The sequence below is a fragment of the Corylus avellana genome, chromosome ca3, assembly GCF_901000735.1.
Source record: "Corylus avellana chromosome ca3, CavTom2PMs-1.0".
In the NCBI taxonomy this organism is placed as follows: Eukaryota; Viridiplantae; Streptophyta; class Magnoliopsida; order Fagales; family Betulaceae; genus Corylus; species Corylus avellana.
The window spans coordinates 37,718,151-37,741,551 of NC_081543.1; the positions used below are offsets into that span (position 1 = coordinate 37,718,151).

Sequence of the window (23,401 nt, forward strand, 5' to 3'; positions counted from 1 at the left end):
GCAAGCCTCAGGTTGAGCTAGCCGAACTTCCTGCATTGATCAAATTGCATTTTCCCAAGGAGCCAAAGTAAGTTGAGCAATTGAGGTTAAGGCACCTATGTTCATTCTTCACCGAAAATATTTCCTTGCACAAGATTTTTTTTTTCTCAGTTTTTAGCTGCTTCATGTTGTACCAAATTAATTATGAGTATTTGTACGTTTGACTTTGCGGCTGGCTTTGAATTAGCTTTTATCTTAGTTATTTATATGCAGAATTAAACTGATAACTTAAGTTGTTAATGTTGTATTGGTCGACTCTAAATACTATCTCCATGTTGATGAGGGAAATTATTGAAAATTGCTTTTGTGATATAGAAATTTTGCTTTTCTTAAACGTATTTTGTCACCAAGGATGAGAGATACTTTATGTTTGGTAAATAGGCTAAACTTTGCCTCTCCATCTCATTTATTTAATAGAAAGGTTCTGCAATTGGTTTAACTGGGTATCTTGTAAAACTTCTGCCATGCTTATCTCAAGGGATGACCTTCTAGTGGCATCCAATCCTTCTGCCTGTTGCATTATATATGGCCTTGTTTTTTTTAAAAAAATAAAATAAAATAAAATTATTGTGCTCCTAGTGAAGTTCAGGGCGAATCTCAGGTGATGCAAACAAAACTTCAATTTTGAATATGTTTGAATTGTTTCATTTTTTATGGAGTTGTCAAAACTCTAACAACTGAGAAAGAGCAATACTGTGAATCAATAAGATTAATCCTATCATATGCACATGATTCATTATACCCTCTAGTCACCATAGAAACTCAGCTAGACTATTTTTCATCACATGATCAGCAAGGATACCATTTGTCTTCTCTGTGGGGTGGAAGGAATCCCAAAATACGTATTTACTTGCATCTGAACATGTGAATGGGTTTATGTTACCACACAAGTAGCTCATCTCGAATAATCCGGTTCCGCAACATGCTATTGCTGTTTCTTTGAATCCTGTAATGAGGAGTTATATTACTTATAAATTAGATCTTATGTATACAAAAACATTAATAATGTGGTTAGGAACGTATCAAGCTGGACAAGGATTCCCTCTCCCTCCATGATTAGTGCACAATCTAAACCATAAAATCAATACCAGAAATTCACCTTGCAATGCACATGTGTTTGCGCACATGACATTGAGAGAAAATCAAATAGTTAAATAACAAGATGGAAATTTGGCTGTCTTTGCTAAGTGTGTATACATGGTTTCGCGATCCCTGTTCATATGTACTTTTTGTATCTAGTTTGGTGTAATGCTCAGAGCTTACGACAATCGAATGGCTGAAAATAATGGATGGAAGAAGATTTTATGCCTAAAGGTGGCTCTGGTGCATAATGAACTAAAACACGCCGGTTAAAAAAATAAGGAAACAAAAAGGCAGAAGTGAGAATGCACCCATGTGCTTGGATATCTACAGCTGTATATTATCACTAGTTAAACCCAGTGAGATGCAGATTGACCAATTGGCAACTGCTTCAAGGAGCCATTTATCCTTTAAGACTACCTACCCTCCTCAATAATATATTTGTCCCCTTGATTGATGAGGATTTTAAATCACCCCCAACCATATGATTGCTTCATTTTGGATAATCAAAGCTGATTATATTAGTGGACAAGTCACTTATAGGGCACCCCTTATGGTAATCAATGAGCCTGGGATTATATTGCTGGACCTTGTACAATTCATACCATGCAATTTCAAACCAATGCTGAGTGCAGGAATATCATAGCAAAAGGCTTACCAAAGGATTCTGGATTCTGAATCATTTCGAAGAGAATATCATATGGGTTTGCAAACACTAAGCGGATTCCAGTTAACTCCTTGTTAAGATTTGCGATCAATCCCTTCAACTTTTCATTAAAATCTGTGGCTGCATTGTTGTATTCCTCTACACAATCACTCCCAAACAAGATATTTGTGGTCCTCTCCAATGGCAAACACCCCATTGGAGGAAGCCCACCTATGGATATCTTGCGAGCTCCAAGATTGTAGAGCTCCGTGATGAAATTCCCTGCAATACCTGCTAGAAAATTCTGGTACTCCTCAATGGAAAACTCTGATGATCTTTCTGAAAGTAGATAGTAGTTCTCTAGGAAATCGTTGGTTCCCATGCTTATCAGGTAGAGTGCTTCACCCAGAACCTCGTTAGCTTTCTCCTCGCCAAGATATCCTCTCAGGTCCTTCTGGAATTCCTTATAGTTTTCTAATTCCTCCCACAGAGGTATTACAGACTGCAAGTAATACAGAAAATAAGCCTGTAGCTAACCATAAATAACTCACTCTGAAACTTGCTCGCATAATCTTTTATGTCTGTAACTAAAGTTACCATAGAGTTTCAGTAGACTATAATTCAGAAACTGATATAACAACCATTAAGAAACTTGATCAAAATGGTGAGAACTTGAAATACTTAGAAATATAAAAATGCAATTATCTGTCTGAGTTGTCTATATTATGCTTTTACTGAGGTTGAAATTAGACTTACTAGCACATTGGAAGTAGCATTATCATAACCCGTTCCGGCAGAAGCAAAGCAAACTCCAGTAGCAAAATCTTTGATATCATATGTTGGATCCAAATATGCAGGTATTGTTGGCTTGATCCCAAAAGCTTCAGAAATGAAGTCTGTCGGAATCCGGCCATTGGAGAACCTTCCAGTGGGCTGACCACCAATGAAATCTCTACCATAAGGCTCGAAATTGCTCTTTAGCATTGTAGAGATATTGTTGTTGTTCCCTGAATCCACAGAAGAGTCTCCAAACACTATAATCGCTGGAACTCTTGCATTTATCTTTGCTATTTGCACTAGGAGATGTGCCAAGAGGAACCAATGAATGCCCTTACATGCCATCTTCTTTTTCCCTTTAGCTTTGGTCCTGACTCGTTGGTTTATAGTATTACAAACCTGGAGGTGGTTAGCAAAGTTGGTAGGAATGAGTTTGAGTGGGGAATGGTAGAAAAAGTGAAAAACAAATTGATGCTGGTGAAGGTTGTTGAGACTTCTAATTGCTTTTTGCAGTAGCATGTAATTGGAGGAGAGTTGGCAGAACAAATCTGAGGAATTTCTCTTTTAAGTAATTGTTATCATTAACTCACTTATACCAGTTCATCTTGATATTCTTGATAATAATCATAAGAAAGATGGTAGGACAACTTTCTTGAAAATATACTTATTTCTCATTTTGGTTTGAAGTAGGTGTGGCAATTCAGGTTCATGGTTTGTATTAGTATCAAGTTATGGGTGGACAAAAACACAACCCATTTAATTAATCGTGTCAAATCCCTCGATCTTGATATGTTTAATTAGCTGGCTTGTAGAAATGAGTAGAGGCTTAAATTCCATCAGGCGTCAGCCACTAGATCAGAAAGAGACAAATGCTAATCCAAGTAGGAAGCTTAAGGATTCTAAATTCTTGATTAATTTTGCTTCCAAGATACGTCTTTTTGGTTGGTTTAGAGCTCAAGTAAACACCTTTTTTGAGTCGAATGTGATGTCGGTTACAGTGAGCAATGCTATATAAGAAACATACAAAACTAGTTGTCACATTTTTTTCAATTAAAAATAGTTTCAAAACAGGGAAATTGCTTTTAAAAATAGTGCTTCCAGCGAGGAAAATGCTTAAGAATGGAGTTAGAAATGTTAAAATATTAAAGGCTGAAAGGGATTGTTTTGGTTAAATCAAAATGCCTAGAAGTTTCAAGCATAGGCAATTCCGTCACTTTCCCAAGAATATCTTCACTCTTGAAAGACGCAGACATTTTCTTGTTGTGTAGCACTGGTTTCACGCACAGAGAGTTATTGTTTTTGGCGTGTGATTGAGCCACCACTCACAATTTTAATGTGACGCACCGGCACATCTACTTGCGCTCACCCCGATTTTCACAAGTTTTCTTACTAAAATTATGTTTTTTAGCCGCGTACATCACATGAGAATCATATGCTTTAAGGATAAATGTTAATTTAATAAATTAGGACGAATAAATTTTGTTTAATACTAATTTATACCTTTTAAATCATTGATCAAACATGCATATTGCAAAATGTTCTTCAAATTTTGTACAATTATACTAAACTTCAATGATTAAGATATATTAAATATATCCGGGTCACCACATGGCCCTTAAGGCCTACCTGTTAAGAACTTATTCATTATAATTTTCATAGACCGACTCATAGCTAAGTTGTCTAAGAAAATTGGAATGCTACCGGTGTACCCATCTACCCAGAGCCCTCGTTGGACCACCCTTGCTAAAGGGCCCAGAGCCTTGCTAAGGCAATTCAGATAAACTTTACTCCAATAGTCCAACAAAAGGCCCATCGCCTTAGCTTGGGAGGTAACCTACCCAAGGGCCGAAGAGCACCTAAATCGCAATAAATTGTATCGCACATGATTCTCTCCTCTCCACATCAAGTAATCGCTTGACCACATCAAATAATCTCTCACAATATTCTTGAAAGAGAATCACCCACAATTATAATGAGTTTTATGCAAGAATCTCTAAAGTCTTACCAAAGAAAGACTAGAACAATGAATCTGTATAAAGAAAAGAGATGATCCCCAAATATACATAATTTTTTTCCTACCTTCACTTTGCTAGAATTACCTTTCCTCCCTCCTCATACTGAATTTTAAATTGGATTTAATTAATAGGTTTGAGTTATAATTCGGGATTTGACCTAAGAAAAATTTCTCATTCATAACCATCTTCTCCACTAACGCTCTCGGCCAATTTGCTAAATCAATTTTGCGTTGTCCCAACTTTTATTCAACTCATTTGTTTGTTTCAACTATAATTGACCCGAAAAGAAATACAAAAACAGAAAACAAAATAAATAAAAAAAATATAAAGAAATATATTGGCAGCATTGCTACTCATGGGTCCCGCAAATACGTGGTATTTCACTATTTCTAATTTTCTATTAGAGTGCCACACTCTTCTTGAAGCACCGTTCTCTCTGTTTTACTTCTCCAAATAACTGAGCCAGGGAAGGCAGAGAGAGTCACCTCTCTCCCATGGCAGGTTCCAAGCTCCAAGCTATCTGGAACCACCCGGCTGGCCCCAAAACCAGTTCGTTCCCTCCTCATCTTCTCACGTTTAGTTTTGAATCGTACTCCTATTATTATTGTTATTATTAGTTTCTTTTTTGGCTTTTATAACTATGTTCTATTGGTTAATTCCGCTTGCATGATTTGAATTCGGGAAAAATATTGTAATCTAGTATCTGGGTCTTGTATAATTTGTTCAAATAAGCAATGGTTGTGTAATGGAGCCATCTTTAGTGTTTAAACTCTCTCTCTCTCTCTCTGTGTTCGGTGAACAGAGAGAGAGTTTAAATATGATGCTCGTGTTTCATGGTTTCTGTGTAGGAATTTACTTTCAATCAGTACTCTGTTTCAGATTTTATACTAGGAAAACGTAAATTTGCTTTGAATTGTCTTCAAGATAATTTATAACAGTATTGTTACTTACTGAAAAGTGTCAGCTTTAGAGTAAACATTCCCCAAAGTCTTCTCCAAACTGTTATCTTGAGTTGCCTATTTGAACTTGTTGCCGAATGTTGAGCTGCTGACTCTGTATTGCTTATAATTTTTGTTAGAATATGGTTTTAGTTGTATCTCATAATTGTAGTTCATTTTTGGGCTCCAACTTCTAAAAGGATCATCAGCATTGCAAACTTTGCTGACTTCTCAAAGCCACCTGTAAAGATTTCTTATCCTCAGCAAATGGGTATGCACCTTGTACATTTAAAGTTACTATTCTTGCATTGAATGATTTCTAATCTCAGTTTTTGCTAAAGAATCCAGTCTTTCTCCAAGTGCTTTTTGTGCCTTATCATTCAATTGATGTTATATGAACCTCAATTTTTACGCAGCGGTTACATGCACAGGGCTTATTTGGTCACGCTACAGCATGGTGATTATTCCGGTATGGTTGCTTTCTGCTTTGGAGATATTAAAACTCAAAGCTGATTAATTTTTGCAGAGAATCTTTTGTAACTGTTGAATTTTTTTTGTATTCTAGTTCTGCAACATAATAATATAAGCCAGTTTCCTCATTGATTGTGTTTATGCTTCAATGAGATGCGCTAAATATGCATGAAATGTACCTCCTTCCAATATAATTTAACATTCCACTTTCCTATTCACCATAATAAAGGCACAGAAATATTTGTCACTTTCCCCCCAAGCTTTCTATGCATATTAGCTATTTTTTTAAGAAACTTCTGTTTGAGTTCCATTAAACATTTGTCCTAGTGTCTATTGGTTGTAGGCATAGTACTTTTTGGCCTTGTAGGATGGATTGATTGATTTAAACATTTCAGGGAGCATTTTAATAGATATGTGATGCTCAAGATATATGTATATGTGTGATATACATACACTAACCACTTTTGAATTAAGATCTTACCCTATGGGGGTGTGATTGCTAGTTTTGAAATGAGATCTAGGAGTTTGTCTACAAGTTATATGACGACCTTGAAGCCCAAGTCTATATAGAAGGATGGATGGAACTGCAATTAAAAAAAAAAGGATTATTCTCATCATTTTTTGTAGTGAAGGGATAAAAGCTGTTCATCTTATCATCTTTTAGAGAGAAATCTGCAATAGGGAAATGTTACAGTTAGTGGATCATGTTTTTATACAGGTTCCTGCAGTTTCATTTTGTATTGAATGTCATCCTCAAAGTCATTTTCATGTTTCAAAGACGTCTTAAAGAAAAATTAAGAAGAATGAATGATGCTTGCAATTATAACAACTCAGACAGTGATGATTTTGCCTTGGGGATTGATTGGAAGCAAAGTCTTCTAACACATATATATGAATTGTTGCATTGTGGTTCTTATGTTCTAATGCTTATGCTACTGAAGACGTGTTCTTATTTGGTCTCATCAAATTTGCCTTGCAAAATCTAAATTTTCTTTGGACTACGGCTTGCAGTTGATTCTGAATTAGCCATTAAACTTCCTTGATATTGTAGAAGAACTGGAATCTTTTCAGTGTTAATGTGGCAATGGCTGGGACCGGCTTGTATCAGCTAACACGCAAAATTAAGAAAGTTGGGGTTCACCCCAAAAATTTCTCTGGTTTGAAACTTGCTACAGCCACTGAAGTTGCCGTTTTTTCAGTGTGAAAAAACTCTCATCTGTGCTTTAATAATCTTGTCTTAACATTTCAGGCACGATTACTTTCCTGAGAGGGAAGCAGCTGTTGCAAGAGAATGATGACAAAAAGCTTTCAGGACCTACATGAAAATGATCTAGTGTCAGCATTTGTATATTTGTACATCCTTTTCATGTCATATTCTCGAGGGAGCATTTGTTTTGTTGTAGTTCTGGTCATTCTCAGCCGTTTGTTGTAGTTTGTAGCGTTTCAGTTGGGCGACCATAACAGAAAATAGTCAATGATTGGATGTTGAAGATGCCCTGTGCTATGTATAGAGTTCCAAACTTGTCTTTTCTCTTTCAATTGTATGCCTTCTTGCTTCTTGGGGGTTGAATTGAATTGTCTCTGAATTTTTTGCCTTATTTTCAGAGTGCTTCCTTTTTCCTTATCAAAGTTTGTTCTTTGAAATTGTGGATTATAGAGGCGTAGGAAGATACTGAGTTTTGAATTTCTTTGTGGGTATGCCATTCTGATTAAATTTATCAACCTTTGATGACACTGAATAAAGTAATGCTACAAGCAGCCGTCCATGGCTGACCGCAATTTTTTTAATGCGATTTTTTTAATGGCTAATTGTTTGTCAGCTATGCGTATGATTGATGGTCTTGTCGAAGGCACAAGATAAGCAACCATCCTTGTTAGCACAACTGTACAGTCATGGGGCCCGAAAATATATAGAATAGAGCCTGAAGTGTCACACTCTTCCCGAATCACTCGGTTGTAAGTCAACCCTACTCTGTTCTTTCAAAGTCCCTAAGAGCCACAGAAGGCAGAGAGATTGATCCCCTCATAATCAATATGGCAAGTTCCAAGCTCAAAGCTCTCTGGAACCACCGGCTGGCCCCAAAACAAGTTTGTTACCTCTGTTCTTTCTGCATACTTTTTCTCTGTCGTTTTTCTCCAGTTGTGTTCATACATTCGGTCACCATTTCCTTGCTGATGATTTAAATCATAGTATTATTAGATTTTAATTAGATTCAATTCCTTAAATCTTTTGTAGTACTGAAATCAGCTGAAAGTGTTGCATTTTGGCAACTGGGTTTTGTTTAAATGGTGCAAGTAATCAAACATCTAATGGTTGACAAACCATTTCATTTAAGCCATTTATAAAAGGACACAAGATGTTGGATTTTTTTTCCATCTTGAATGCTCTCTCAACAAGCTGTCTCCTATGGGATCAACATCCTTACTGGAGAAATGACCATTTTCAATGGACCTAACAATCTCTTCTTCACAACCATCAATCATAAATTAAACATAATGGTTGTAATTGTGCTAATACATTCTTTAAGAACATCTCATAACAATTGCTGCAGTTTTCTTTTGGGCTCCAACTTTTAAGTGGGGCATCAGCATGGCAAATATTGCTGACTTCTCAAAGCCACCTGAAAGCCTCTCTTGCCCTCAGCAAGTAGGTATGCAACTTATAATCTTAAATCTATATGCTTGGATTGACTGATTTAGGTCCAGTCCTTTTGTGCCATTTCATTATCTTGACGTTATATCACACCTCTTGTACAGGAATTTTTTGCACTGGAATTATTTGGTCACGCTACAGCGTGGTGGTAACTCCGGTATGGTTACTTTAAAGATAGTAGTTTTCCCCTTATGTGTGGGTTAGAACGCTCCCTTAATAAGTGAGGTCTAATGTGTGAAATGTTTAATTGAAATTATAGGTAAATGGTAGAGTCAGGGTTTAACTCATGATGTCAGCTCATTTTCTGTACATATTTTCGGTAGTATCTCTACTCTGAATGGTTTAAATTGAAGTAGATTCATGTATCTCTAAGTCAATATTATATTACATGTCTCTATTCACCATTTTCAATGCACACAACATCTTTATTCCACAATTCCACAATATTGATGTACAGGCACCATGTGATCACGAATTTAAGTCATGGAATGAGCGACCTATAGTATAGATTAAAATGTCTTGATATTATGTATGAGCATAGTATTAAGTCATTGAATGTAATAGTTGAGTGCAGTCACTAATTAAAGAGAAAGGGCTACCGTCGAGTCAATATTGATAGAATGAGCCATCGTGAACGTTGGATTTGAAAGCATGGTAAAATATTACGATCTTTAAGGGCTAAGGGTTTAACCAAATCCTTATTCAACAATCCTAGAGCTTTTGAATCAATGGTTAGACCCTTAACAAAATGGTTTTTCTACAGTGTCACTCTTCTAAATGTGAATAAATGCAGAACATGGAACCCAGTCCAGATTTACCAATGGGAAGGAAGATTCAAATAGAAATGCTCTGCCTGCTATATGTAGGGAACCAAAAGAGACTCAACACTCAACATACATGGCTGTGTGATAAAAATTGCCCATCATATTATGCTGCTGAACACAACTTTTCTTTGTATTTTGTTTCTCTTATCTTTGCCTTCCCAAATCCGGAATTTATTTGGAATATTATGGATTGCAGCAGGTTCTATTTTGTTCTTAATACTGCTCTGATATTGCAGCAAAACTGGTATCTTTTCGGTAATAGTATTGCAATGGCTGGGACAGGCTTGTATCAGCTAACACGCAGGATTCAGTTCGAGTTGAGTATGATTTAGCAACTAAATATACTGTTATTCCAGGGGCAATAGAAGTAGCTTTTTGAGTCTGGTTTTCTCTTAGAAGTTGTTGGTTTAATTAAGCTTTTGAGAAATACTGTATATACAAAACAGTAGTTCTTTAGAATTCAGTGCTGATCCTGAGATCAGTGAGCTCTAGCATCCTTGGCCTAGCTCAAGGTTGACCCACAAATAAACAAGCTTGCTATAGCTATTTAACAATGGATTTCAATTTGATGATTTTTATATCTACCCTTTTGGTGACCTGTTCTTCTTTTCTGCAGATATGATCACTTTTCCGAGACTCAAGCAGCTGAGGGAAAAGAGTGATGACAAAAATCTCTCAGGAACTACATCGAACTGGCTTAATGTAGACAGCTTTTGTATATTTTCAACTCGGTTTCCATCCCGACAGTATTGTTTCTTCCTTCTTTTTCCACTTTTTTTTTTTTTTTTTTTTTTTTGTAGAAAAATAAATCATAGGGACAGAACTAAGATTTCTCATCTAAAAGGACCAAAGTTTGAACGAGGGGTCACACCTATTTTTTATAGGGGCCAGGACTGGTTTTTAAGCCTATATATATATATACAATTTTATAATAAATATTTTTAAGAAAAATTGAAAATTAGGGAGGCCATGGCTCCCCCTGGTTTTGTTAATAGTAGCATCATTGATTATTAGGACTTAGTCCTACATCAATCAATGTGCGGGAGAAGAGTGTGCTCTTAAACACTGTTAAGTCTTCTTTCGGTCAGCAATTGCCTGAATTGAATATCTTAGTGGGTCTCTCTTTTGAGCATTTCTCTCATATTCGGTTCCGACAATATCGTTCCTCCTTTTTTCTCACTCCCCAAGTATTATGTAGAAACAAAAATTATAAAAAAAACAAAAAAAATGTAACATAAATCTTCTATAGTATACATTTGGTGACCGAAGTGGTTTTTATTTTAAAAAATTCTTCAAAAGTACCATTGAATGTGTCATACAATTTGAAATGGGGTTGGCTAATGTATTGTCAAATCCAATGTAAAAATATGTCCAATAAACATTTGTTTAACCCGAAAAACAACTCATTTTGGCCCGTAAAAAAAAGTGTTGGCCTAATATAAAGAGTTTACGATTAACCGATTGACATGTAACCAACTTATTTGAAATAGTTAAAAATTATTACCATTGGTATGAAGTTAGTTAATTAACCGACTTAACCTATTGAGTGGTTTGGTGGGCAACAATGCCCTTATTGTTACCGATTTAACCAATACCCAACCCTACCTATCATTTGTTGCTCCATGAGACTTTTTAACCCCAAATTCTAATGGGAACAAAAACTATGAAAATTCAGAAAATTAAGTAAAGTTTTTCCTTATAAAATAAAAATAATTTTGAGTTTTATTTTTTTGAGAATTTTATATTTTAAACCGTTCATATTTTTATTTTATTTTTTTTGAAAAAAAATATACATTATCAAGACTTCAAGAGTGCACATCAATCTTTCCCCTCTAGGATCTAGTAGTCTTCTGGAGGCTTCTAAAACCAAAAATAAAAACACAACTCGAAAAACATAACTGGACGACAATTAACCTTTCCTCTTTCCCTGGGGAATAAAAACTCAAACCAATACAAACGAAACGGCACCGTGTTAAAAGAGTTACTGAGGGGCAAATTGGTCACCAAATAAATTCCACCGGGAAATCCCACAAGATTTTCCAATCTCACAGTTTTCTTCCTCCCCAAGCACTAACTGTTGTCTATTTTCTGTTCAACTTTCTGTCTTTCCCTAACAACAAAACCCCCCCAGCAGTCTCTCATCTCTCTCGCTAGAAACCCGTCTTCATTTCCGATTTTGGCCCTTACTCTGACTCATCGTCTCGCAGCCATGTTGGTCTCTAGGGTTTTGTCGCGAGTGCCAAGGCGCGTCGTTCCGCGGAGTTCCCTGCTCCTCCTCTCGGTTCCCCAACAGCAAAATTTGCCGATCCTCTCCAACCAGTTCCACTCGCTTGTTCGTGAATCCCCGAACGTGGTACGCATCGAAACGACCGTGGTTTTTGTGGTTAATTGTGACTAGGGTTTTGCTAGGGTTTTAGGGATTTCTGTAAATCAAGCCAATATGAAAGCTCTTTTGGATTCAGAACTGATTTTCCTGTTCTCTGAAGTCGTTTTCAATGGTATTTGTTGTTGTTTTAGCTTTCTGAGTTTTTACTTATCCCCAAAAACAAAAATTGAGATTTGGGGTTTTATGTGTGGTGTAGATCAAAGTCTTAAGCAATTGGAAGTTAAAGTTTTAAGCTTTTACAGGTTCTTGGTGTTTGGGCTTTTGGGTTTTGTTTAGGTTTTATATTGCTTCAAAGTTTTCGTTTTGGTACAAGGAAGTCCACTGGTCTGAGTTTTAATGGTAGCTTTTTTTAGTAGTAGTTAGATTTAAATTAAGGTTTTGTGGGTTTTCGTATTAAAAAGGTTCGTACTTTTTTGGATCATTTCAAAAGTGCCTATGTTTTCTCAAGTTTGAGCATTTACAGATGCTCGGGTTTAAATTTTGGTAAGTTGACGTTTTGTTTCTTTATGTTATGAAAATGCTTAGGATTTTGAATTTTCCAATTTCCCAACCTTCTGTTGGTTTGAATGGCTAAAAGTGCGTTCACAACCTCTCATTGAGTTGGAAACACTTGATCGTGTTCTGCATAGTGTTTGAAACAGTTCGTTTTGCTCATGGTAGCAATATGTTTCGAGCTTATGGTCGAGGAATTTGTAAAAGCTATATATATATATTTTTCTAAAATTGGTTGAGTGTCAGATCAATTTGTGATGTAATAGAAATAATAATTCTTTATGTGAATTAATACATCTATTGCATCTATATTTACCTCAGAATAACGTGGTCATCAGGAGTTATTTGTTGAGGGTCTCATTGCATGTCTTTATTGATTTTAATTTTTTATGGGAGGAATCTATCATGTTCGGTTTAATATGCTTATATTCAACACTTTTTCTTTTTCTTTTTTCATATTTCTGAACATTTGAAGGCATTTCAACAACCTTTCAGGCTAGTGCTTTGCACTTTATTTCTATTATGGGTAATTTGGTTGAATTTTTCTGTATTTTATAATTATCTCTACTTTTTTCTGTAATTTTAGATTATTCGCACATTGTTTGTTTGCCATGTCAATGGCATTCTCATTGAATCACGTGTCTGCTTTTTATGTTCCAGTTGGTTCCAAGTCAGGTGTCTTTCTTACATCATTCAGCACCCCACTCTTCCATCTTCCAAAGATTTGGAGTTTCTTCATCTGCCTCCCCTGAGCCTACTGACAAGGATCAAGGGAATACTGTAGAGAATAATGGTGCTTCTACAAACGCAGAGCCCACAAATATGAGTGGAGATGCTAACCTTTCCAATCAAGCTAAAGATTCAGGTTCTGGACAGAGCAAAGCTGCTGATCAGATGAACGAATCAGGTCCTATTTCGGAATCCCAGTCTACTATGTCTGAGTCTGTCAAAAGGAGGAGAAAAGGTACTAAACGAATTGCATTTTCTGATTCAGATTCGGAGAGCGAGGGTGAGCTTTCCATGGATGATTTGGCTAAACTAGTGGTAGAGAAGGAAGAACTTCTGAAATTGAAGCACAAAGAGATTGAGAAGTTGCAAGATAAGGTTGTCCGTAGCTATGCAGAGCTCGAGAATGTTGTGGACAGGACGAGACGCGATGCAGAGAACTCAAAAAAATTCGCCATACAGGTCTCCATTTAATTTTTATTTATTCTCCCTCTTTTTCTCCTCATATTTGCCATTTATTTTCTCATTATGTTCAGGTTCGATATATAATTTTTTTTTTTCTTCTATTTTCTTTGATAGTTTAACACTGACATGCTTGGGGATAATGTGGCAGAATTTTGCGAAGAGTTTACTGGATGTTGCAGACAACTTAGGAAGAGCTTCTTCAGTTGTCAAAGAAAGCTTTGCGAAAATTGATACATCTAAAGACTCTTCTGGAGCAGTACCACTGTTAAAAACACTTTTGGAAGGTGTTGAAATGACTGAGAAACAACTTGTGGATGTAAGATTTCTTTAGGTGTTGCCAAGATTCACACTTGGCCATACAGCTCCTGATTGCATGTGAATTTGTAGTTTTCATGTACTTCAATCTTATGTTAAATACCGTACGTCACAAATTTGAGAAATAAAAAGCATTACAATCTGGTTTTTATTTTTTCTAATGCTTAAATGTTCATGCAAATATGCTTTTGCAGCAACAAATTGAATTTTGAGATCATAGGTATTAGTTGTGCTTGGAAAACTGGTATTATTTGATGTAGCAAGATATATTAGAAGTTAACTCTATTGCATGAGGCTTATGAATGCTTTTGCTTTCAGGTGTTTAGGAAATTTGGAGTCGAAAAATTTGATCCAACAAATGAGCCGTTTGATCCACATAGACATAATGCAGTCTTCAAAATACCAGATAATTCCAAGCCTGCAGACACTGTTGCTGTTGTTCTTAAGGTACCAATTTCAGCAATCCAATTGTTCTTCATGTATTCTTTGCAGGATGAGGAGTTATTGTACTAACTTATAACTGATAGCAATTATTTTAATCTTGGATGCATTGATGAGGTTTAAGTTTTTTGAGGGGCATTTGGACATTTTAAAAATGAACTTTTTTATTTCATCTTGATCCACATGCAATTAAGATATCGTTTCTGTTAGGAGTTGGACTTTGGACTAAAATTCGTCCAATTGGCGATTGATCTTATAACCGATAATCGTGGATGCATATACATGTTGAGGTTTAAATTCTTTGGGGGGCATTTGAACATTTTTCCCATCATTTTGATCTATATGCAGTTCATTTGACCAATTTACACGTATAAAATTGGCTGTGATGTTGATAGCCAGTTGATCCATTTTTATTGTTCACATTGTTGCCTATTCCTTCAAACATTGTTGTAGTTTAATAGCCTCCCAGTTTAAGTGCCTAATTAAAAGCTTTATCGTGTTTGTATTGCAGTCGGGATACGTGCTTTATGATAGAGTTATTCGGCCGGCAGAAGTGGGTGTAACAGAGTCTCCACCAGATACGGCTGAGGATTAGTGCAGTTGACAAGGGCTCTCAAGCTTGAAGAGAATGACTCGGTGGAGTTTTTACCGCGTATCGTCTAAAAATTTTGACGCATGTTTGAGTGAAGGATTAAGTATAATGTTATCTCTTTTTCTTTTTTCACTAAATTAAACGACTCAATAAATTTTATTTTATTTTATTTTGAAGCCTTTTTACATGGACGTCTCAATATTTTGGCATTTATTATATTGAAATTGAAGTATCACTTTTCTTTTCCTTTTTATTTTTTATTTTTAAAGGAAAATATATTTATCCCCCAAAACTGACCTTACTTTTGCTAAAAAGACATCAATCAATTAATATTTCATTCCTTTAAACCACCCTTTTGCTGCAAAAGGGTACTTCGTTAGCTGTTGGCATTAAAATTGGGCTGATAATATGAAGGACAAATAACTTAAATGTTGTTTATTATTATTATTATTATATATAAATATGAACAGAGTTACAATCTAAACTAGGTTGAAGAAGAAGTTCTAATTTCAATCATGCTTTTTTAAACAAATTTATTCCGATTTTTATGCCTAAAGGGAGACTGGGAATTATTTTATAAATTAAGTTGGAAGAATTTTTTCTAAAACCAGCTTGAAATGGAGGAAATCTTTGTCCTATAAATACATATATAGTTGGAAAATAGGAAGCAAATTTGTTTTGCTAGCCTATGTCAATCTATTGTTTTTTACTGTCTTTATTCAATGAAAATTAATCTTCCTGACATTCTCAACAGGAGTAAATGATAAATTGAATCTTTGCAGAAGTCTAGACACCTAAATTAAATTCTCTAATGAAGTATGCATTCGATTTGAAGTTATTTTTGAAACCTATAACTTATGATGTAATCATGGGAATTAATTTTATATATATATTTTCTATAAATAATAAATAATAATAAAGGAAAGGTAAGGACCAACCGAGGAAGCATAGAATTTGGATATTTGGCGACGTGGCGACCAAGAAATTTGTGGAAGCCATCGAGAGGACGCGAGCCGAGAGTCGTGGGAATATTTATGGATGACCAAGAAATTTCCCGCAACTTCCGAATCATCGAAGGAATTAAGGAACGCATCCGATTACGTCATTGAGTTGAGTCGGCTAAATTCTTCTATATAACGACGCCTTCTCCCCTACTCTCCATTCATCCGTAAATCTTTCCCATTGATTTCATCTCTTTTCACAACTTAGCCAAAGTTTAAGCTAGCTTCGACGAAAGATGCAGATCTTCGTGAAAACTCTAACCGGCAAGACCATCACTCTCGAGGTCGAGAGCTCCGACACCATCGACAACGTAAAGGCCAAGATCCAGGACAAAGAAGGCATCCCGCCGGATCAGCAGCGCCTTATCTTCGCCGGGAAGCAATTGGAGGACGGTCGCACCCTCGCCGACTACAACATCCAGAAGGAGTCGACTCTCCACCTCGTGCTCCGCCTCCGTGGCGGCATGCAGATCTTCGTCAAAACCCTAACCGGGAAGACCATAACCCTAGAGGTCGAGAGCTCTGACACCATTGACAACGTCAAGGCTAAGATTCAAGACAAGGAAGGCATCCCTCCGGACCAGCAGCGCCTGATCTTCGCCGGGAAGCAGTTGGAGGATGGCCGTACCCTCGCCGACTACAATATCCAGAAGGAGTCGACCTTGCATCTGGTTCTCCGATTGAGGGGAGGGATGCAGATCTTCGTCAAGACCCTAACCGGGAAGACCATCACCCTCGAGGTCGAGAGCTCCGACACCATCGACAACGTCAAGGCCAAGATCCAGGACAAGGAAGGCATTCCTCCGGATCAGCAGCGCCTGATCTTCGCCGGGAAGCAATTGGAAGACGGCCGCACCCTCGCCGACTATAACATCCAGAAGGAGTCGACATTGCATCTGGTGCTCCGATTGAGGGGAGGGATGCAGATATTTGTGAAGACTCTGACAGGGAAGACGATAACGCTGGAGGTGGAGAGCTCGGACACCATAGATAACGTGAAGGCAAAGATACAGGACAAGGAAGGGATTCCTCCGGACCAGCAGAGGCTCATCTTTGCCGGGAAGCAGTTGGAGGACGGTCGCACCCTCGCCGACTACAACATTCAGAAGGAGTCCACCCTCCACCTTGTCCTCCGCCTCCGCGGTGGTCATCTCTAATTGATTTTCCTTTCCCTTCTGCTTTTGTGGGTGCTGCTGATTAAGCCTGCCTTGGCTTTTAGCATAGTAGTTAATGAATAAGTGAATAAAAACGTTTCAATGTAATTACTATTTCTCTTCTCTGAATCGAATTATGCTAGCTTGTTAAAATTTCTGGCTTTTGTTTTCTTTCAAGTAAAAGCATTAGAAAAGAAATTACTCTAAACAAAAGATACGAAAAACCATTAGATTTACAGCCATAGCGGCAACAGAAAAAACACGGGTTATATTAGCTAGAGAGGAGACAAAACATATACAGGCACTAAAATGATGAAACCAGCCTACAACTTAATTACAAGATTCTACGACATGCAATGTCCACAAGGTCGCCAAATGCTCTGACTTCATCTTATTGCAGGAGCAATTTCTTTTTTTTTATTTATTTTTTCAAGTCAGTTCGTCTTCAGAAAGAAATCAACATCAATGTTGCCACTCTTCATCTGACTCTCTGTGTTCTCTCCTACAGAATCAAGGTTGTCATTGTGGCCTTTCAAGCACAAACCCAAATCCAAATAACTTACATTTGAATCCTGCAAGCCAAATTCATTCTTGTCAGATTCGAGCATAAGACAAACTTATTTAATTTGTCATGAGTTATCTTTCAAGAATTTTCCATTAAAATTTGCAAAATGTTTCCCAAATCATCCTACTTGCTAGAAAGAAGGTGAGGAATAAGAAGAATTTCCACCTTCATGATACTAGAGCTGAAACTAATACATCTGCACACTTGCTTCTATATGTGAACCAAAAATCATACACTAAAAACATTTTACTCTTATGACTCCAAAACAATCAGTGGGGATGTTAGCATATAGGATGCTAAAGACTCCAAAACAATCTTCTCATAGAAAAAGCTCAAACAACTTGACCAAGGCATAAAGACTTATAGTGGTAATATCTATACAAAGGAGTCCCCAGAAAGGAAATTGACATGTTGTGGGATGATGAGTCCTGGTTATGGGCATGACAGACCAATACATCTTCAAACATCTAGCAGTTCACTAACATGTTGATATTAACTTCAGTGATGATGCATAATAAAATCTATGGCCAGTTACAAGGAGTAATGTCACAACAAGGATATTGAACCCAATTTTATCCCTACAATGTGGAATGACTACTGGAAATCCATTTAATCACTCAAGACTACAATTCCACATATTTGTCAGCAGAAATTGCTAGATGAGTGACCTCAGCTTCAGAAAACAGCATCGATTATCCCTCATATTAATTCATCGGCATATTGGTCTGTTCTGGGGACAATAGATATTTGAAAAAATATTTACGATATCTTAAAGTACTTTTCCATATTTCGACTACCAATAAAATGCATTTTAAATCAACTTCATGAAGCATGGTCTCTACAGGCGTCAAGGGCGAAACACCAATGCATCATTAGTCGCACTAATGCACTAATTACAATGCAATTACATCAGCACAGCCTCAAACGAGACTTTATAATATCTTCAAACCAACCTAGAGACACTATGTACTTGGGTTGTTTCTCAACTATTTGTATAGCCGTATTGGATCCTACATATCTCTAATCTACACAGCCAAAATTGTAAAACCACCACCCTGAAAATTATCCCGCAGTCCCTAACATTGCTGTATCAAGAATGATGGCCATAAAAGTTTACTCAATAAATTTATCTCATTTGTCTAACAGTAATCAAAAACTTGAAGTTGTTAGTTCATAAGTATGCTGCAAACTTTCATGGGCCCCTATTTAAGGGCTTGACCTTACATTTATGAATGTGGTACACTTTTTCTAAATCCAGTTCATAATAGCAAGAGTTTTTGTTAACTATGATCTACCAAAGATCGTGAAATATGTTTCTGCCTGCATAAAATCCTAGGAACACAAAGAAATCATATTATTATTATGTAATTCGTAGCATGTATTATAATCTAAACTAAATGGTCCATATTTCTTGCTCTGTTATAATATCATATAAATACATCGGCACGAAGAAATCCTGATATCAAACATGCTATGTGATTGTGTTAGGATCTTACATTTCTAACCTATTACCAATTCAACATAGCTCAATACGTTGAGAGTCGTGACAATTCAAATAAAAAATGAATATGGTTTTCTCATTTTGTTCGCTTTTCACTAATATATGTACAAACAAACATAGCATAATAAAATTGTCAAAAAAGCATAAGCAGATGAACTCTCGATGTAGCAAATCCAAGGGCCAAACCATGCTCCATTATCATTTCATTATACTTAATTAGCTTTGATAGAAAATTACTTCCAACTTCCAAAGATGAATCCTTGAATATGAGAACATCTACATATATTCCAGCCTGACTAAAAGCAAAGGAAAGAACAATGGGCTCTAATAAAAAACAAAGGGAGAATAACAAAATTCTCGAATAGAAAGAACACGAGAATTTAGAGTGAGTCAGAACCTAAGTCAGACCTAACAACATCACCTGAGTTCCTTTCTTCAAATCTTCATCCATGTCCGGCTTCATAGATTGGTTGGTCTGACTCATGTTAGCATCATCTTCGGACTTTTTGATGCCCGCCTTGCTCTGTTCTTCTAGCACAGCAATCTGCACAATTACCAGTGATTAACTCTTGCTCATAATTCAAAAAAAAAAAAAAAATCAAATCAAATCAAAATTTCTTTTCTAGTGTAAGAATTCGCAATTGAATGATGCGGTTGATAGAAGTTATTACCTAAAGAAATCAGTCAGGGATGAGTTTCATGGAAACCATAGCATTAGTCGAAATTTCTTACACTTTTTGTAAGAACCCTCAAGACCAAGTTTGATTCAATTTTACAGAACACACAAATTGAAGAATCTACTAAAAGATTGAAACTTTATAGCCAAAAACAAAAAACCCATATGTAAATTCATCTCTATAACTCAAAACCAAGTAAAAAACATCAGCCTAGAACAGAACATCAGCTCAAATACTATGTCGTACAACATGTCCAAAACCAAAACCCTTGAAAGTGGCAACCACAACACAAACCAGGTCAAACCAAAATAAAAACCACAACTTAATTCCCAGAAACCCTATATATTCCCAAACAGTACATGCATACAGTATATGTACTTACAGGAGTGTAGCGGAACTTGCGTCTCGGCGGCTCTTCGGCGGAGCCAGCCGAGCCGGAATCGGCGACTGTGCTGGAAGAGATGGGGGTCCACCGGCAGAGGACGAGGCGAGAGCTATTGCCGCCGTTGGATTGGGGATGGGAGCTGTGGTAGGATTGCGGCACGTGGACCCACCTCTTCTTCCACTTCCTCACTGGGCCACTGAACACTGCGGCGGCTGGGCCGTACCGGGAAGATGCCCGGCCCAGCCTCGACCCGACTCCCTCCATCGTCGGACCCCCCCGGACAGTCTGGCGCTCCGGCGGTGTGTGTAGGGGTTTGTGTTTGTGGTCGTAAACAGTGTGCAGTACTAGAAGTCACTGCGACGCCGACAATAGTACAGTTAAATGGAGCGCAAGATTAAAAATAAAAAAAAAAAGTAAAATAGAGAAAATTAAAACGACGCCGTTGCAACCGTCACTTTTTAACCTAAGGGCACATTGCAAATTTGCAACCCATGCTAAATTAAATTAGTATGATATATTAATAAAATTGGTAGTCTGGGAAGATAATAATGAATGATCACATTATCCTATAATTGCTATTAAATTGGATTAATTCCACTTAAAATCTAAAACTTTTTTTTTTTTTTTACATGTCCACATAAGAGGGGGAAGAAGATTCAAACTAGTGACCTCCGCTTTATTAGGTGGCGTAATTCTAGCCGATTGAGCTAACTCTTGAGGACAAAATCTACAACTATAATTGAAATAAGTCAAAATGAAATCTGATTGATGAGGGATCAAAGTATAAATTGGGATCTTAAAAATAAATAAATAAATAAATTTATATGGGACTCAGAAGCCCATAACAAAAAATAACCTTTTGGGTCGACATGAGGCCCAGCCGTCAGAAGCCCATAACAGAGACCTAATGCAAAAGGTTTTTTCAATTTTTTTTTTTTTTTCTAAGCAAATTGAAAAAAAAAAAAAAAATGTTACACAGAATAAAAATGCAAAAGGTTTATTTAAACAAGCCCGAGTGTTGTTTATAGTACCATAGCTTTTATTTTCTTACAAATTTACGTGGCAATACAATTCCATGACACTTATAATGTTAACTACTAAAATAATGAATTGTTATGTGATACTCATTTTCATAAAATATAAATTGACAAGTGAATTTATTAAAAAAAAAATTATAATATCCCAAACGTTCACAATAAATCTAATATGGGTTGTCATTGGAATCAATTGGCCCATTCTATTATTATTATTATTTTTTTTTTACCTATTGATCTCCGCTTTATGAAGTGTCATCTACAATTGATTGAACTACCCCTTAAAGATCATTCTATTTATTCTGCCACGTAAGTGATGGTGTTAATTCTTGAGACACAAGTGAGGCAGACAAAAACAAAAATTATGGCCTACAACTTTTTTTAAGGAAAGCTATCATGATGGCTCCTAAAAAAAAAAAAAAAGTATCAAATAAAAGATCATTTTGCTTGAGCTCTTATCTTGAAACCTATGAAGTGACAAAAACTTTATATAATTACATGATTTCAGCTTTTTAAGCTTTGCCAAAGCACACAAAAAACAAATTTATAGCCTGCTTTTCTGTGAAAATACCTTTTATTGGCACTTTTAATGCATGTTTTTGGTACCCATATAGTACACGTAGTGTTTACCAGGGCAAAATTAGTCAATTAACATTTTTCTTTTTAGGCAATATATATATAAGAGCAAAGACAACTTTAGGAAGTGCTTGAGATTTTGCCTTTTGGAGCTTTTTGCTATGGCTTCTTTGATTGTATTTGTAGTGTATGGACTTGTTCTTGTTTTGTACCCTTTTGCTAGGGAGATTAATATACTGGAAAGATTTATTAAAGATCATAATTTAGCATATTATAAGAGATTCATTTATCAATCCAGTCACGTTAATGTTATAATTTAAATTACTAGTAATTCAGACAAAATCCATCAAACAGGTTTTAAAGGGCCCACTTCTTATTTAGACAAATAAATTCTATAAATAATAGAGTAGTGATTTTTGCAACACTAACGTGATTGAACAGTAAACACACCAGTGTTAAAATATTATTATTATTATTTTTACTGTTTAAATATTATTTTAATAATATTTTATAATATTTTAACACTGACGTGCTTACTGTTAGGCACGCCGGTGTTGCAAAAATCACTACTCTAAATAATATCTCACTTTTTTCTTTGTTTGGTAATGGGGATTGGGTTGGCCCAAATACTGTTCATCACCATTTCCCAAAAAAATCAACATCAAAACATTCTAACTTTTTCACTTTTAATATCAAATCATTCACTTTTTATTATTATTCAAATAAAAAAATCACTACAAAACAAAACTTTTTCACTTTTCAATACCACTTTTTTATTTTTTTTATACCAAACATTCTTACTTTTTTTCACATCAATCTACATCAACTACAGTGTTTAGGCCATCCCATTTGCCAAACACCTCCTAAATCTCTCAAAATTGTGATGAGGGCCATAGGAATATGGAAAGGTGTGACGGTCCACAAAGCATGTGAGGGTTTTGGAGGATTCAATGCACCCAAACAAGTCCAACACCATATCCTGTCGAGGTCACATGAAGCAAGGCCTACAAAGGTGTTCCTATTGGTCTGTTGTTTCTCGGATTTCGGACACAACATGATCCCCTGTTAAATCCATCCAGGTGGAAGTCAATCACTAGCCAATATTACCCTACTCCCAATTTAATAATACCACTCAAATAGTCAAATCCTATAACTACCTGTCAACCTATAATTTAATAAAACATAATTATAAAAAAATAAAATAAAATAAAAGATGAATAAATAAGTTAGCCACCACCCCCATCATTTTAAACTCCATTAAGATTTATTGTTTTATTAAAGGAAAATGTATAATAAATTTCTGAGTCAACCCTTCAAAATTTTAATATCCTTAAGTTTTTTTTCTTTTTTTTTAAAATTTAGTCTCTGAATCAATTGAAATGATAATAAAATCCTTACCATTAAAATTTTTTAATAGACATTAAAGAAATTCAAAATAGACCGTTTTACTCCATTAAAATATTAATTTTTTATTAATTTAATTTAAAAAATTAAATCTAAAAAAAAATATAAAAAATAAAAAATAAAAATTGAAGGATGGCCAAGGGTGGCGGTGCCATCCCCCCAACCCCCTATGGGGTGGTCGTAAGCCACCCCAGCAGCCACCCCTTTCCACCCATGGGGTGGCTCGCGGTCACCCCAAACCACC

General features: G+C 36.1%; 5 protein-coding genes and 1 pseudogene across 6 annotated transcripts; 4 read left to right on the plus strand and 2 right to left on the minus strand.

The window, feature by feature from the left end:
- Positions 1–533: 533 nt before the first annotated feature.
- LOC132176190 (GDSL esterase/lipase At4g26790-like) lies at positions 534–3,178 on the minus strand. Its single transcript, XM_059588326.1, has 3 exons — positions 2,522–3,178; positions 1,778–2,267; positions 534–985 (listed from the first exon to the last, which is right to left on the minus strand). The coding sequence occupies exons 1-3, from the start codon at positions 3,059–3,061 to the stop codon at positions 789–791; spliced, it is 1,227 nt and encodes a 408-aa protein (XP_059444309.1). The 5' UTR covers positions 3,062–3,178; the 3' UTR covers positions 534–788.
- A 1,779-nt stretch (positions 3,179–4,957) lies between these two features.
- On the plus strand, positions 4,958–7,488 carry LOC132175669 (mitochondrial pyruvate carrier 4-like). Its single transcript, XM_059587688.1, has 5 exons — positions 4,958–5,106; positions 5,668–5,766; positions 5,912–5,964; positions 7,018–7,123; positions 7,216–7,488. Exons 1-5 carry the CDS (start codon positions 5,052–5,054, stop codon positions 7,287–7,289), a joined length of 387 nt encoding a protein of 128 aa, XP_059443671.1. The 5' UTR covers positions 4,958–5,051; the 3' UTR covers positions 7,290–7,488.
- Positions 7,489–7,636: 148 nt separating this feature from the next.
- LOC132175670 (mitochondrial pyruvate carrier 4-like) lies at positions 7,637–10,329 on the plus strand (annotated as a pseudogene).
- Positions 10,330–11,481: 1,152 nt separating this feature from the next.
- LOC132173956 (grpE protein homolog 2, mitochondrial) lies at positions 11,482–15,045 on the plus strand. Of its 2 annotated transcripts, XM_059585650.1 has the most exons (6): positions 11,489–11,796; positions 12,982–13,228; positions 13,316–13,509; positions 13,661–13,828; positions 14,146–14,274; positions 14,780–15,045. In XM_059585650.1, exons 1-6 carry the CDS (start codon positions 11,653–11,655, stop codon positions 14,861–14,863), a joined length of 966 nt encoding a protein of 321 aa, XP_059441633.1. In that variant the 5' UTR covers positions 11,489–11,652; the 3' UTR covers positions 14,864–15,045. The 2 variants fall into 2 exon arrangements, with proteins under 2 accessions (XP_059441632.1, XP_059441633.1); XM_059585649.1 differs by having other exon boundaries at positions 11,482–11,796; positions 12,982–13,509.
- A 763-nt stretch (positions 15,046–15,808) lies between these two features.
- Positions 15,809–17,170, plus strand: LOC132173958 (polyubiquitin). The gene has a single exon (XM_059585651.1). The coding sequence runs from the start codon at positions 16,098–16,100 to the stop codon at positions 17,016–17,018; it is 921 nt and encodes a 306-aa protein (XP_059441634.1). The 5' UTR covers positions 15,809–16,097; the 3' UTR covers positions 17,019–17,170.
- Positions 17,171–17,228: 58 nt separating this feature from the next.
- LOC132173959 (uncharacterized) lies at positions 17,229–20,506 on the minus strand. The gene is made up of 3 exons (XM_059585652.1): positions 20,141–20,506; positions 19,503–19,625; positions 17,229–17,587 (listed from the first exon to the last, which is right to left on the minus strand). The coding sequence occupies exons 1-3, from the start codon at positions 20,405–20,407 to the stop codon at positions 17,450–17,452; spliced, it is 528 nt and encodes a 175-aa protein (XP_059441635.1). The 5' UTR covers positions 20,408–20,506; the 3' UTR covers positions 17,229–17,449.
- Between the last annotated feature and the right edge of the window lie 2,895 nt (positions 20,507–23,401).